This window comes from Molothrus aeneus, chromosome 4 (assembly GCF_037042795.1).
Source record: "Molothrus aeneus isolate 106 chromosome 4, BPBGC_Maene_1.0, whole genome shotgun sequence".
Taxonomy (NCBI): Eukaryota; Metazoa; Chordata; class Aves; order Passeriformes; family Icteridae; genus Molothrus; species Molothrus aeneus.
Window position 1 is genome coordinate 47,916,701 of NC_089649.1, and position 16,702 is coordinate 47,933,402.

At 38.0% G+C, this 16,702-nt stretch overlaps 1 protein-coding gene across 1 annotated transcript in view; it reads left to right on the forward strand.

Moving 5' to 3' along the window:
• Window positions 1–16,702, forward strand: part of CORIN (corin, serine peptidase) — a 111,632-nt gene that overhangs the window by 45,961 nt on the left and 48,969 nt on the right. Inside the window, 1 exon segment of the mRNA XM_066548459.1 lies at window positions 13,067–13,248. Coding sequence (XP_066404556.1) covers window positions 13,067–13,248 — 182 coding nt within the window.

Genomic DNA, 16,702 nt, shown 5'->3' on the forward strand with positions numbered 1-16,702 from the left:
TTCATTCATGTCCTGTTAAAAAATGGAAAGGAATCAGTCTTCATAGAGAAATAGATATCTGCCTGTCATGTTTAGTATAATCCATGAATGAGACCAGTGATGTAGTTATTTCCTTTTTCCTGTTTTTGTGAACTTCACTTGAAACTTATCCGTGTTCTTTGTTTCTCCTGCTGAGAGTAAAATTAAGTATATTTTATCACGTTTATAACAGCTAAACTTACTAAAATAATGAGATGTTATTAAAAACCTAAATTTTAGAGTTAATTGAGGCTTTTGAAGTGTTTAGGAGAAAAAGCTGACTGATCACATGGATCTTGTTTACACAGCTAATGAGAATTTTTGTTTTAAGGCTTTGAACAGGAAGCTATCAGCATACATTTGAGTTAATATCTATTACACAAAGTCCACAATGGGTTTAATTGTGTATGAATGATGTGTGGATATGTATGAATTTGTATAGGCAATCCTCCACTGGCATGCTTTAATTTTGTTTTAATCCACTTGATTTTGGCAACAAAAGCAGGTAAATATGCTGAGACAAAACAGCAGCTGCTAGGACCTCTGACTGAACAATCCCATAGGTAGTCTGGGACCCAGCTTTTAGGCTGTCGTTTTATAGTGCACCTGTGTGGAGATGTCAAATTGTAGATGCAGAGGGAACTTTGCCATTCTGCAGTTTTAAGAAATGTTCAAATTTTACACATTTATGAAGTTAGCTTCAGAGTAATTTTTGAAGAAAAGGTATTGAGAAACCCTCTTGGAAGGACATTTAGAATCCTCTCTCATAAACCTATCAGAGATGCTTTCATTGAAATTGGTGGTATTTCCTTTTAAACATTAAGCTCCTGCACTGGTGACAATCACTTTCCAGGTCTCCAAGGAATAAGGTGGGACAGTTTTCTCCTACCAGCGTGTTGTCTCTTCATGTTTTTCTCATGACTTCATCCAGTGTAGTTCTTGCCATGACCCAGGCACATGGAGTGGAGACTTCTTCCAGATGCTTATAAGTGGCTACCACTTGTTTCCTGGGTTTTGCAGTCCTGTCTTTCACATCCTGTGCGAGTTGCTCTTAATCCACTTCCTTTTTAATGGTGCCTCTTTAGCCTAAGGAATTTAACATGACCCACAAAGGCCATTCCAGCTGTAGTTCTGGCAATAGTTGTTTGCCAAGGAGATACAGAAGTTTAGAATTGAATTTAGAATTCAATTCAAAATAAAGCAGAGGTGATGTTCAGTGGGTGAAGTGGTTTATACATAGAATGTTTGAAATCATGTCTTTTGTTTTAAATGTTGCCATGACTTGGCTTGCAGCCCTTCAGAATCCAGCAGACTAATTGTGTGACAAAAACCCACACTGTTGTAAAATCTGTCTTTGGATATAACCGAGTCATAATCCGGTCTTCAGTTTTTAAATCTTCAGTTTTTAAATCTAAATTTTTAAGTCTGTTTAAGTGCAGTTGTGACTTGAACCACACAATCTTGGAGGTCCAGCTAATGAAAAACGTGTATAGTCAAATCCTGTCAAAAAGGAACACAAAAATTAGAGTGTAATAGTGTTGCAAATGCTTGCCCACATAAATAGTGTTCTCTGTCTGCTAGTTTTTGCTTTTTTTTGTGTGTCTTGTTATTGTTGATTTAAAGCATCCTCCTAAGGGAATTGATGTGTTATTGTTCAGCAGAAAAACTGAGGAATACACGGGGTCTGTGTTGTTTGAAAAAGCCCAGAACACCAAAACAAATGAATAATTTTTTCATTAATGTTGTTCTTTCTAGCAGTTAATAAGCTTCCAATAGATTTAATTTAACCGCTTGTTATAATAATGATTTTATGGTGTAATTTTTTGATAAGCAAAATGTTGAGGATAGAGTTGCTAATGGCAGATAGTCAATGTGTTGTGAGAAACATTTTGTAAGGCTTTATGCAATGTCAGTACTCAATGTCAGCTCCAGTCTACCATTAAATTGATAGCACAATAATTCAAGGTGAAGTAGAACTAATTTACAGCAACGAGAAAGTGAAATGGTTGGGAGGTGTAATGCATTGGGGAGGGTTTCAAACTAGCAAAACTGTCTGTTTAATGTATCTGTAAAATAGCACTAGATAGTTCCTGTGTACTTCTGAAAGTGTTTATGTGCAGTAACAGATGTCATATGCAAAGCCATGATTGAAAACATGTTTCAGTGATGAATTCAGTGTTTCAGACATGAATTTCTAAATGTAAGGAGACAGTGAATAAAATCAGGGTGACTTGAAATGGAAAATTGAATAGGTAATAAATAGATGCATGGATCAAAACAAATCTACAATACACAGATCCAGAAAGTGATTAAATATTTGCACAGAAAAAGAATCAAGAAGAAAATAAATCCTCAAGCTCCAATTCATGCTCTAAGGAAAGACAATTTTTCAAAAACCAAAATTTTATTTCTGCTGTCCTATGAGTATAACATGTTCCTCTTGAGACATGAGTGAGACTTTTAGTCTCTGTAACTGTTGAGGCTTGGCTGCTGTGGGTGGGCCTAAAGGGTCCCAATAGCTCAGGGTGGTCCTGGATCTAGGTATGGGGCCTGAAATTAACTCTGTGATGCCAGTTCTTTTACACAGATGCAGTGTCAGGAAGGACAAACCAGGGACAAAATATAGGGGAAAAGGACAGAGAGGATGCTGGAAAGAATGTGTTTTTCACATTGAGAGAACTGTCCCTTCCCTGCCCACAAACTGTTTAGCATTACGGGTATGTATAATTTATCAATAAGTCAACATAAAGAAAGAAGGGATTAACTAAGAAATTAATTAAAAATTAAAAAGTTAGAAAAGCAATATAGAAATATAGACACTGGCATCCTGCATTGGCCAGAATTATGTGTGTGGTCCAATGCATGTGAAGCCAGCCTTTGCCATAGCAGGCAGCATCAAAACTTTGTGCAGTGTTTCACCATCCCCACTGATGTAACTTCAAATGTGTGTGTGATGGATGCACCAGAGTTAAAAGGCTATCATATAGAGAAACACTTTTGAGAACAGTCTGGGCATGGAAATGTCTGCTTGAAACTATATTTTACAATGCTGCACAGAGAAGTTAAGGGAAGGAGGCAGAAAGGAAAATCAGGAAGGCTGGTTATTTTATTAATGAATATGTTACTGATTGATTGCCTTCAGCCTTGTTGTTGCACGGATTTTCTGTGTGTATTATCTATTATAAGCTGTGGTTTATGGTTCCTAAGTTAGTATGTTAACTAGAGGTTATAAGTCATTCTTCTGCACATGCAATATATTATTAATAATAATATATTATTTCTTATAAATAAATACTGATCACTTATGTAGCTTAAATAACTTTTACAACTACTCTTAAAATTAGCATGGCTTTTTGTTAATTTGTCTGTTTGCTAATTTAGAAAAACATGCTTTTTCACAGAATAAAATTTATTTAATTTAATAAATTGCAATAGTTGTAGGGTAGGAACTTTAGGTGAAACATTGCATTTTCATAAACATTTCAGGAGCATTAACACTGATCTTCCTGTTCAACTGGTGTATCTGGGCTCACAACCAGAAACATACAGATGAGGTAACAATTTATCTTAGTATGGTAGATAGAACTCTTCTGATAGATATGAGTACACCCTATTGTGCAGCAATTAGTAAACAAAATGGTTTCAGATTAAAGTGTGGTTAAAGAATTCTCGAAAAATTCCTATGCTTTTCAGCTAATTTTAACATCTTTTAGTGCCCATCTTATTAACAAATAGCTTGTAAACCATCTGCACTCAAACCCTATTGAGGATTCAGTTAGTGAGACGTGCTTACCTCTCACAAGTCTGTCTCTGTCAGAAGTTATTGTTGCCCTATTGGAGACCCCAGGGGAAAGCACCAGGCTCTCAGGCTGAGCAGGGCAGTCAAACTAGAATCACAAGGTTACGCAGGTGGGGAGGAGAGAAACTTCTGGAACTCTTCTGGTTCACATCAGGATGAGCATTAAAGATGAGTGAAACTCCTCAGGGCTACTCTCGGGTTTTGAGGATCTCTGAGGGTGAAAGTTTCACAACCCTTCTGGAGAACATGTTCTAGATTACTGTTTCATGATAGATAATGCTATATAAAGTGCTAGTGGTGCTGAAAGAATCAGTATTATCCTATTCTCCTGCTTGTTATTCCCTGTCTCAGGACATGTTTTTCCATGTCCTGTCAAGAGTATTTAGTCCGCTCCATGATAGATTGGATTTGGAAACTGATCTGAATTAAATTAGGAGTGACTGATGCTATCCATTGTGTAACAGCATGAAGTGCTGTGCTGGCACAAAGAATTAGGGAAGAGAGGTGGGGAGAGGTTTTTTAGCAGGCTGATGGAGGGGAGGACAGCTTCTTTAAATTGATGAGATCTGCTTCTGACAGATTTGTTTGTGAAACAATTTTAATGTGAACTTGAAGCAGCATGATAATGGCTTACAATGATTTTCTACTTGACAGAGAAGATCCTTGAATGTCAAAGAGTGAGAAGTGTGTCTGATTCTTTAGGATTCCTGATGAGATGCAGCTCAGAAAGTTTTAACTTGTTTTGATTCTTGAGGTCTTCCTTTTTGGGAATGCTCTGAAGTGCACAGGAAAACATGAGTTCTGGAAAACTGCATGAAATTAAGGGTACCTCTCACAGTCATCTGTGGAAATGGAAGGCAGTTCTTCAGGTACACTATTGTTTTGGGTGTATTTATTGTCCTGAAGATACAAATACTTAGAGCAGCTGTGTAATGTGTGATTTACTTCCAGTGAGTCCAGAATTCCTGTAGCAATGCTGTGATTGAAATACTGGTGTGTAATGCAGAGGACTTCAGTTTCACTGTGCCAGCTTCTCTTTCCCAAGTGTGAATTCTGTTTGCTGAAATCAAAAGATCTTGTAACCTGAATTTTCAGGCATTTTTGGAGTTTGTTTTGTTTTTTAAAAGAAATTTCTATAGAGTAAACTAAATAAACGGTGTGTTCATAGTTTGCATAATAAATACTAGGCAAGATTTTTCAGAAATTTGACTTCATTTAGGAGTCATTTTGGCAGATAGTACAATATTGTAAAAATAGCTCATAGTTGTAGCAATATTCTTAATAATACTTATTTCAACTGATTCATGGCTGAACTAAAGCTCTAATTAATTAATTTAGTGCCTCTCTCCCATTTTCACTGTTGTCTTTGAATCAAGTGATGGGATCAGTAAGAGAAATCTGGAAGGGCTGATTGCTGTAGTCAGGACAGATCATCCCAACTGATTATGGTCATTGTACAAACACAGTGAAAATTTTTGATAGATTTTTTTTCTTTTCAATGCTACATTGCAATAGTTATGCTTTGGCTGTACGGTGTATGCTTTAGGAGTTTCTGATTGTTAGAGTATTGTAAGCTCAACTTGTGATGTATTATGCTGTCGTGGAAAGTGACTGAGGAGTCAGAGGGGATTTCTGAATTTGTTTCTTGCTGGTTCACAGAATCATACAATATCCTGGTTTGGAAGATACCCACAAGGATCATCAAAGTCCAGCTCCTGGCCCTGCACAGGAACATCTCCAAGGGTCATACCATGTGCCTGAGAGAATTGTCCCTGTGCTTCTTGAACTCTGTCAGGCTGGTGCATTGACCACTTCCCTAGGGAGCCTATTCCAGTGCCCAAACATGCTCTGGAGCAAGAACTTTTTCCTGATACCCAACCTAAACCTCCCCTGACTCAGCTTCGTGCTGTTTCCTCGAGTCCTGTCACTGGTCCCAAACTTGAAGAGATCAGTGTCTGCCCCTCCCCTTCCCCTCATGAGGAAGTTGCAGACTATGATGAGGTCTCCTCCTCTCACGCTCCTCCTCTCCAAGCTGAACAGACCAAGTGTCCTCAGTCTCTTCTCATAGGGGTTCCCCTCTAGACCCTTCATCATCTTTATTGCCCTCCTTTGGATGCTCTTTTATAGTTTAATATCTGTCTTACATTGTGGCACCCAGAACTGCCCCCAGGACTTGAGGGGAGGCTGCCCCAGTGCAGAGAAGAGTGGGACAATCTCCTCCTTTGCCCAGCTGGTCATGCTGTGCCTGATGCACCCCAGGACAGGGTTGTCCATCCTCGCTGCCCCGGCACTGCTGACTCAGATGTGACTCCTTATTTTGGTCAAAATAGTTTATCTGGGTTTTGTCTACAAAATAAATTATTGTACTGACAAAAAATTCTAACTTGCATTGTAGAGACTGTATGTGTCCATTCTTAAGGATATCAACACAGTTTGGCCAGATGTTCTGAAGAGCATTTCTAAGCCTGAAAGAGATGTTAAATAACAGCAGTTGATGTAGAAGATGTAAAATTCAACAGCAGCTGCTGCTTCCTTTACTCATTTTTGGATGGATAAGAAGAGTCTTTTTTATCTAATGGTATATTTGCATTTGTTCCCAGTTCCACTTTCACTGGAATCAGGAATTTATATTTCCCCCCTGTCTGAAGAGCTTTCACAGTTCTGTGTGAGCTATTTGTTAGGTATGGTACTCTCGAATAGCAGATGTGTTCTAAGACTTTTGCAAGTGTAACACTTCAGCTGTCTCTTTCCTGTTGCCATAAGATATGGCAACTATTAAGGAGTAGTTAATTTAAACTGTCATTCTTAGTGAAAAAAATCTGTGTGGACCCACAGAAGAGATTCCAGTCCAGCTTTTTCATCAAATTTGGTTTTGCCACTTTTCTGTTCTCATAGCCTTTAAACAGATTGTTCTTCCATGCTGCAGGCAATCCATTCAGTATCTCCATCTTTTTCATTCTCATTGTGTAACCCAGGCTTTTTTCAATCTCTTGGAAAGGGCACTCCTCTTGTGGCTCATCTGTAGTTGCCAAGCTTCATGATTGTAAATGGGGTATTCATGGGTGTATGAGTTAGAAGTGGCCTTCTGCACTATCTTAATAAATCCTTAAATCCTTATGTTGAGTCCCTGTAGGGCAGATGAGTGGACACTTACCTGCAGTTCAGCCAGTTCCTGCCCAACCTTAATCTTGTCTAAACAGCTCTAACAATTATTCAGGCTCCCACCCCTGGGAAACTGAGCTGCTGTGCCTTTTACCAGGTTCGCCTCTGAGGCCTTTTTTTCCTTTAAGATGTTCCATGTTTCTCAGACTATGAGCCCTATACTTTTTGCATCTTTGTACTTACACACATGAATCTGTTTTGAGAACACTACATGCATTTAAGCTAAAAACTAGGTGGGAGGTAATACTTTGCTTTTAGTATTACAAAGTGTTACATGGAATTGAGATGCCATCTTTCAGTGTTGCTATATGGATTCAATACATTTTTGTCAAGTGAAATAAATACAAAAATCTAAAATAATATTGCTTTCTTTTCAGATTTTATTATGTAAAGAAGCAAATTTCAGATTTAAACCCCTATCTAAGAGACAAAATAGAAATTCAAACATTCAAATGAACTTGAAACTTAGAGATGAAAACCAAACAAGAAAATATAAAAATAAATATTTTTCTTGATTATATGAAGCACTAGCAGCCGATTTGTTTAAAAATCCATGAATCAAGAAGTGGTATTGAGAGGTTTATGAGTTTGTCTCGTAAAACTGTCAGTGACTGTGCTGCTCTCCATATTGAAGTACTTGTGAGAGGGCACTGAGAACGATTTCACAAGAATGGTCACTGTAGAAAACTGTAATCCTGGGTGTGTGTGTTTGCTCTGCTGTAGAAACTTCTTTTTCTGACATTTATATTCTCTGACAGTCGTTATTGTTAGAATATCATGAAAAGTATTAAAGACAGTTAGAACACACAAAGGCTGATGTGTGAGCTAATCACTCCCAACATGTTTGATTTCAGGACTGTAGCAATAAAGAGTAACCTCAGTTTTCTTCTTCCCATTATTTCATGATGTTTCAGTTTTTCCTTGCACTCATTCTCCCTGCCCCAGCAATCTCTCACAATTGTATTACTTTTATATTGCCTCAGGCCTGAGATCTGTCACCATCCTTAGCATGTACAGCAAAATATCCTACAGTTGTTTTTAACTTGTCTCAGTACCTGAATACAGCTTATTGTGTGGCCACAGAAAAAGTTATCCTGAAAGAACTGAAGGGATGAAGCTGGGGAAAGAACAGTAATGAGAAGCAGCAGAAAATGTTCATCAGTCTGCCTGCAGTCAGGTTGTCTAATGAGCCACAAATGTGTCCTTTAGCAATGCAGCTAACAGTTGGGTGTTCTCAGAGTGATCTTCGTGCTGCATTTTCAGCTCTGGCATAACAACTTGGTTGTAAGCATTTTGCAAATCATTTACTTTCTATTGTTTTAACCAGTAAAATTGCAATAATTAATTTCTCAACAGGGCATGTCTATAGAAGTGCTTTTACCAGTGGAGATACTATTGTCAAGACACAAAGAATTAACACAGATAATCATGAGCACTAGATATATTATTCTATATTCACCATGTTGCATGGGGAGCTTCTGCAGGATAGTTAATTGTTAATTTTATTTAATTTATTCCTTTTTTCAGCTCTAGCTATTTCTACTTCTCCCTCTCGTGACATCTTATTCCTTCTTTGCATGTATCCTTTTGGAGGACCCAATCAATTGTTTTTGGGTTTTTTTGGTCACATTACTCTTCAGTTGAATGAGTTATTTGACCTCTTGTTTACAGCCTAAAAACAGCTCTTACAAGCAGCAAAACTAAAAGTAGCATGGAACCAGATCCAGGCTTTTGGGAACCAAGCTGCATACAGTGCTGCTGCTTCCAGAAAAGACATGCCCTCAGTGTCTGCTGAGGTTGGGAGTCAGACTCTTTAGCTAACTTGAATCTTGAGCTAACCTTAGAAAATGTGGTAAATTCTGAAGCAAGAGGAAAAGAGTCACCATGAGGATCTTCCCTCTCCTTACTTCTTCTTGGAGTATTATTTCTTTGATAACTTCTACTACTTAAAACACTAAGAAACAGAGTCTGATGAGGACCCCTGTGCATTGTGATTGCAAAGAAGAGAAGAAGTAAATTCTGAAAAAAATTCATCTAAAAATGTAGAATAACTGAGTTATAAGGAGCAGGTCCCTGCAGGATTATAATTAGGCAATCTGAGTTCCAGTGTAAGTGAACGCTGGGTGATTATCATGACAGGGAAGTCAGATCTTCTGCTTTCAGACAGTGTTTGACCTCTTTGGAAACTTAAAAGCACTTAACAGAGTATATACTGTATTGAATATATGCGCTTCAATGAGTATTTAATACAAAACTTCTGATAGACAGCTTCTTCAATGATACGTTACGCAAATTAAAAACCCTTATATATTCTCTCTATCTTTAATATGCTTTTTAATAAGCTGTAAAGAAGATTTCTAATTTTTTTGTTCCCTACATTTCTTAATTTTGGCATTTCTACGCAGCTGAATTTACTGAAGTGTGGGTTTTGGGTCTGGGGAAACCAACCACAGAGATAAAAATATGTCATATTTTCTTTCTTTCATCAAACTCCAATTTCAGGAGCTTTTCTATTAATATCCTGAAGAGCAGAATCACATGCTAATATGTTACAACCTGCTTCTGTGCCTGCCACTGGTGCCAAATCAATTATGGTAAGATTGCCATAGACCTGCCAGTTTATTTTTAAAATGATTGGCCTCTGAGTAGCTGTAAATAAGACTAATCAAGATAAGGACTATTAATAATATTTTCATCCTCCAGCAAATTAAGCAATAAGTCCATACTAAACTTGATCATTATCCAGAAATATTTAATTTATGGAGCACACATGACTCAGCCATTGAAACTGGGCCACATATTGCAGTAATCACTGGATAATCCCATGTTTTCTGATTTGTCACAGCTTCTCTAGGGACTACAAATTCTGCTTGGTTATTTGATCACCACGTAGTTGTCTTTTAAAAGACTGGTAATTTCCAAATTATTACTGTTCTGTGCATGTCTGTGGTAGGTTGACCCTGGCTGGTCACCAGGTGCTCTCCAAAGCTGCTCTGTTATTCCCCTCCTCAGCTAGATTGGGAATGTAGAACAAGTCTCACGGATCAAGATGTGGACAAGGAGAGATCTGTCACCAGCTACTGTCATAGGCAGACTTGACATGGAGAAAGGAATTTAATTCACTGCCAATCAAATCAGAGCAAGGCAATGAGAAAAGTAACCCCAAATCTTAAAATAACTTCCTCACAGCCTTCTCTTCTTCCTGTGTTTAATTTTGTTCATGAATTCTCTACCTCCTGTCCCCTCAGAGGTGCAGGGGGATGGCAAGTGTGGCCTGTGGTCAGTTCATCACACATCGTCACTGTCACTCCTTCCTTCTCAGGAGAAGGACTCCTCACACTCTTCCTCTGCTCCACCATGGGGTCCCTCCTATGGGGGACACAGCCCTCCAGGAACTTCTCCAGTGTGAGTCCTTGCCATGGGCTATGTTCTTCATGAACTGCTGCAGTGTGGGTCCCTCCCACAGTGTGCAGTCCTTCAGGAACTTCAGGCTGCTCCAGTGTTGATTCACCACAGGCTCACAGGTTCTGCCATCAAACCTGCCCCAGTGTGGGGTCTCAGAGGGTCACAGCTTCCTTTGGGCATCCACCTATTCCAGAGTAGAGTCGTCCAGGGGCTGCACCTCCTGCCCCACCTGCTGCACTGACCTTGGTATCTCCAGAGTTGCTTCCCTCCCATATTCTCACTCTTTTCTCCTGGCTGCAGTTGCCTTGCACAGATATTTTTCCCTGCCTCCTTAAATATTGGAGAGGTACAGCAGCCATCAGTGATTGGCTCAGCTTTGGCCAGTGGTGGGTCTGTCTTGCATCTGACTGGAGTTGGCTCTGTCAGACACAGGAGAAGTTTCTGGCAGCTTCTTACAGGAGCCACTCCTGTATCCCTCCCACCTCGCCATGCAAATCCAAGACCATATAAATAAGTGAACTTTTTTTGTATTTTTAGGTTTTTTCCTCATACAGATGTAAAGAATTCAATGTGCAGATAGATATTCTGAAAAAAATTACATTTTTAGAAGCTTTTTAACAATTATGTGTAAGTATAACTCTGCATAATTATATTTTAATACAACTTTTTAAATTTTGATTTAAATTAATGTTCAGTATGTTGAAAGACCTTTGGAAACAAGGAACCATATAGATGAAAGTTTTCTACAGTTACATTTGAAGATATTGACATGCACATAGTACTATTGCCTGGTTGCTAAATGTCAGGCTACAGCTGAGGTGTGGTGCTTTAAAAGTTAATGGTTTAGGTGTGGGTCAGGAAAAACAGAGATCATATCAAATACTCCAGACTTGTATGAAACTTTATCTGAGAGTCCTCAAGAACTCTTTATGCTTTGTTTATTTATTTTTTTGGGATTATTTTCAAGTAGCATTCCCATTGGTAGAAATCATATGTACAGATTGGTTTTAACTGTGATTAGTAGATCTCTGTCAGAGACCTGTTAAATTCAAGTAATGTCCCTACTGACACTTGTTTTTGAGAACAAAAAAATATACTGAGCAAAATGTAATGCCTTCAGATTACCGCTTGTGATCATCAGGTATGCTCCATTGCACCAGTAAATGAGGTAGACTCACTGCTTACAATACTTTTCACTGTAATACAGTTTTGTAGCATATTTTGTGGTTTTGTAAAAAATGAACAGAAAGTTAAATTAAGCATATCAGATTGAATAAAATACAGGGTTATCACCAACAGGTCAAATCAATACTCCATTTTAGTTTTGTGACATCTTATTTCTTACAGATATTTTGAAACTCAAGTGCATTCTGTAGTAAGTAGCAGCATTTCTTTTGGCATTTTCCTGTACTAGGGAACCTCTGTCAAACCAGAAGTGTTATTAGTATATTAGCTAAGAATGAAAAGCTTAAAAATGTCTGGAGACAGTCACTTGCCCTGTCAAATCCCCTTTATTTAAGGAGTTTCTCAGGCTCCAGATTGGAGGCAGTAATGGCTGCTGAAGAGCTTTTGTGCCCTTTCTTTCTCTGCATGTTGAATAGGTTCTGTAAAAAGAAGAAGAGTGTTTCAGAACATCTTTTTCTGAAGAGCCTTTACAAGTCAGAGAAACTTAGTTTGTCGGTACAACGTGCAGAACTAATAAGTGGCAGCTCTTCTGTCCTCAGAAGAAACCATTCTTGGTTTTGTACACAGCCATATAGGTGGTCTTTAGTGCAAAAATTTTCTGTCTTTCAACAGATCACAATAAAAAAATCTGGTGGTGAGAAGGGCTATTTTAGAATATATATGGTTCTTTACAGGCAACAATAATCTGCCATCCTGGAAGCTGCAAGAGACAATTTTAGAGATAAATTCCTTGATTTGATTCTGAGATAAATTCAGTAACTGCAGCATGTGAAGTGCATTGTGTAAAAGTCCTTAGCATTACCTGGAGAATGTATCTCTAAGAACACCTTTCTTAAAAAAGTGGTTCCAGCCAGAGTATGTAAAGAACTCAGTAACAGCACTGACAGCACACTTGTCTTTTTAGATACTAAGCAGAGAAAGGCAACCATACTGACTTCAAAATACTTATGCAAGTAAATATTTTGCTTTACATCAATCTCTCAGTTAACATTGTAGTGAGGCAGCTTTGGCAGCTTTCCACTTTCTTGTGGTTGCTGCCATGTCACACAGTTGGTAAAAAGTACCATGTTATTCTCTGCTACTGTAAAATGAATAAATTTTTGGGTACTGTAGACTTCTTCAGTTCAGGCCACTTCCTTGTGACTGAATATGGGATTCCAGCCATGGTTTTGAGATGGGCAGATACAACTGAGAGTCAGATGTAAAGAGAAAGATGTCTGTAGTGTACCAGGAAAAAGATTATTCTGTGGCATTGTGAGTGGTTATTAATAAAGCAAAACTTCATTTGCTAAAGCCTAAGAGGTTCTTCAGTCATTTAAACATAAACTGCAAAAATGTTGGGTTGAAAATTTAATCACTGTAAGGGTATGGGTGTAGCCCTGTAGAGCACAAGATTTGTCAAAAGCATTTATTATTACTTTTTGGGCTTTCTAAAAAGTTCTCACAGACTGCTAAAGTAATAATAATTTTTAATTTTGCTCTGTCTCTTTTCTTTAGTCGAGGCCTCTTGCCCTGCAGGACGTTTTGTGAGGCAGCAAAAGAAGGCTGTGAACCAGTCCTGGGTATGGTGAATGCCTCTTGGCCAGACTTCTTGAAGTGCTCTCAATTCCAGAACAAAACCGAGAATGACACCACTACAAGGGTATGCTTCTCACCACACCAAGAAAAAGGAAAGCAGTGTATGTTTCCATTCTTAACTGTTACACTGTGTTTATGAGTTTTCATTTAATAATTTATTTTCCTCCTGTGTAGGAAAAGCTCTGGGGTGAAAGAAGAGTGTGAGAAGCAGTTTTTGCTGAGCACTAGATGGAAAGGGATTAGAGCAGAGAATCAGACTCAGCTGTCTGGTTCTACTGTGGTCAGAGAAGTAAATTCTCTTAAATATACAAACTGCAAAAATAAATATTCAACAACAATACAGTTTATTTCTGTAGGAGAAGCAGCCTAGTGAACCCAAACTCTTACCTTTTTCAGCCACAGAGGAACCACATTAGAACCATTCTTTCAAATAAAAATAAAGGTACTGTTTATACCACAAAACTATGTAAATTACAGTATAGAGTTATGAGACATTGTTCACTTCTGTATTTTTGCTAAAGAGACATTATGAATTATGTCTGTCTCTGTTAAAGAAGTAATGCACCTGAACTGCACTTCATTGTGGCCTGAACTGCACTTCATTGTCATGAGATTTTGAGTTGGAAGGGACCCTAAAATCATCTTATTCCAACCCCTCTGCCACAGTAAGGCACACCTTCCACTAGACCAGGATGCTCAGAGCCCCATCCAGCCTGGCCTTGAACGCTTCCAGGGATGGGGCATCCACAACTTCTCTGGACAACCTGTCCAGTGTCTCACCACCCTCACAGTAAAGATTTTCTTCCTAATATCTAATCTAAATCTACTCTCTTTCAGTTTGAAGCCTTTCCCCTTGTCCTATTATTACTTGTTCTTGTAAAAAGTTCCTCTCCGTCTTTCTTGTAGGCTCCCTGCAGTTATTGGAAGGCTGCAATTAGGTCACCCCTAGCTTCATTCGAACTGGCATTGATTAATAGAATTATCTTTGAGGAATAATTTGTGTAGAGAGTTCGAATCCCTGATTGCAACAGGTATTTATTTTTCAATAGGCAGTATAATTATATACATCCAGTAGATAATTTTTCTGAGAAAAAGCTTTTAAAATCAGGCAGATGCACTATCTTTCCTTGTGCCCTTGCATTTACTTAATGTAATGAAAAGATGATTTGTGTATGTGTAACATTTATGCTGAACAGCTGCAAAACCAGCAATAGTGGAATAATTTTTTAAGGAAAACAAAATGTTTTTCAGGGTTGTCGTATTGTTTCATGTGAAGAAACACACACAGTTGCTTAAACTATTTCCCCCACCAAATCACTCTTTAATTCTGTTGATCCTGCATTATATTTTGTTGTTTTCTCTGGTTTTTATTCTCCTATTCTGCCTGTGTTCCTGTTTTTTGCCTATTTATTTTCCAGCTTGGAGTTTATTATGTGGCCTTTTTAGGCCACATCACTTGAGTGAAAGAAAAAGGTCTTTTGTCTTTTTTCTCCCACAGGATTTTGCATCCTAAGGAAATAGAGAAATGAACAATTACCTGGGGGTAAGGAGTTGCCAGCTTTTCTAATTCCATGATTGTGATCATAGTGTGATCAAAACTTTCTAGAATTGAGAGCAACAAGATGCATACACTGTACTGCAGGGTACATACATGGTATAGGAAGCAGGTGATGAAAATCTAAAAGTGAGAGAATACAGGGATTCCTCTGTGTTCCATTGTGGTGTTATGACTATATTGGGTAAAGAAAAAGCGCATCTGTTTTATAATTCTGACTCCAAAAGCTGACAAAATCAAATGCCCAGAAAAGGAGAACAGGCCAAGACTATGTGGCAGTACTTTTCCAAATTCTCCTGCATTTTCCATCTGTTTGAGATTCAAGGATTCTTCTGTAATTTGTGACCTGCCATAGATTTTTATTCTATTAATGTGTCCCTTTGTTACATGGGTCTGTGTACGTTTTAGCATCCATAGTATTGTGCTCCAGAATGTTACAGCTTGTCAGTGTATTGCATGAGGAGCACTGCCTTTTGCTTGTTTTAATACCTCTTACTTCTTCTATAGCATTAGGTAGTAAATGTGGTCTCCTCTTTGCTTTAAAAAAAAAAATTGGCAGCACTTTCCATGGTCATCTTCACAGTTGTGTAGAATGCTTTATCTATTGCTATACCTTGAAATGCAACCAGATGTCAGTCTTGAGGATGGTAAAATAATCTTTATTTCAGTCTGTGCTCTCTGCAGCTTTCCAAGGACCTTTCCACATAATCTTCTATAGATGACATTCCAGTAATCTAGCTGGAAAGTACATCAAATAAATGGTCTTGCCTCCTCAAAGACACTTTTGATAGTACACCAGACACAGGTGAAATTAAACACTTTTTGCTGCCACTGGTGTTTAGTCCAGGATTTTGGAAGCTAATCTAGATTGTAAAACTTTCCGGGTAAGGACTAAAACAAGCAAGTTTCTCTGTTAGCAAGGATTGCTTCCATTTTATCTGGGCTCATTTTACATAACATTCTTCTTCGGGAGTTTGTGTGTATGTATATTTGCATGATTTTACTAAAAAATGTGTAAATTATTTACAGAGGTATCAGTAATTAACATTTCCCAGCATATTTCTTTAGAATAACACCTTTGCCATTTGTAATAATTTTGAGTGGAATGGTCTGTGTTTTTCCTATTTCAGACATCTATTTCAGACATTATTTCTTCTTCTGCTGCTACTTTGTTTCATATAGTACCAGGGTTTCTGAGTGTGTAGCCTGTGTTCAGTAAAGTCTTATAAATGGTTGCATACCTAAATCCACTAGGTTCTAGATCAAAATTTAGCATTCAAGAAAAGTGATTGTTTTACAGCATTAGATAAGGCTTTTATAATTTCCATTAAAATCTGATCTTTAGAGGTATGATGGAACGGTTTTCAACCTGCTGAAAACTTCTTGCACAAGCTTGGTAGAAAGCAGAAATTACATTAATTGGAGGTACTGTCCATGATGTCTGTACTCTCCTTGCCCTGAACACTGCACTGATTGGACCAAACATATCCAGTCATTACCTATTAGAAGACTGCAAGAGGTGAGATTAAAATTTCTAAAGATTCCGTCTGATTGCAGCTGGAAGCTAAAACTGAGAGATAAAGAAAACTAATTTCACTCTTCCTCTTGTTTTTTGTATAACATACAAGATAACCGACAAAATGCTCACTTTAGGTGTGCAGAAATGGAGAAGTGGTTTGGGATACGATCAGAACAAGACAGAGATGTATTAAGGAGGCAGAGTCAGGATGACTTATAAGTGCTTCAACACACTTTTTCATAGCCCAGAAATGAATATAGGACCCTGGAACCTTTTCTCTTTTGATCTGTAAGAAAAGTTATCAGATATTCCTGCTGTTAACTTCCATTCTCTCAGTTCATACAAAAGATAGGAATCCATTACTCTTGCTGTCTTAGTACCAGTGAAGATCTTTGATGGAGATCTCCATCAAAGCAAATGAAGATGGTTCTTTTTGAGCTATATATGCTCTTTTCCTTTTTAAACATGAAGGAAATTGTGT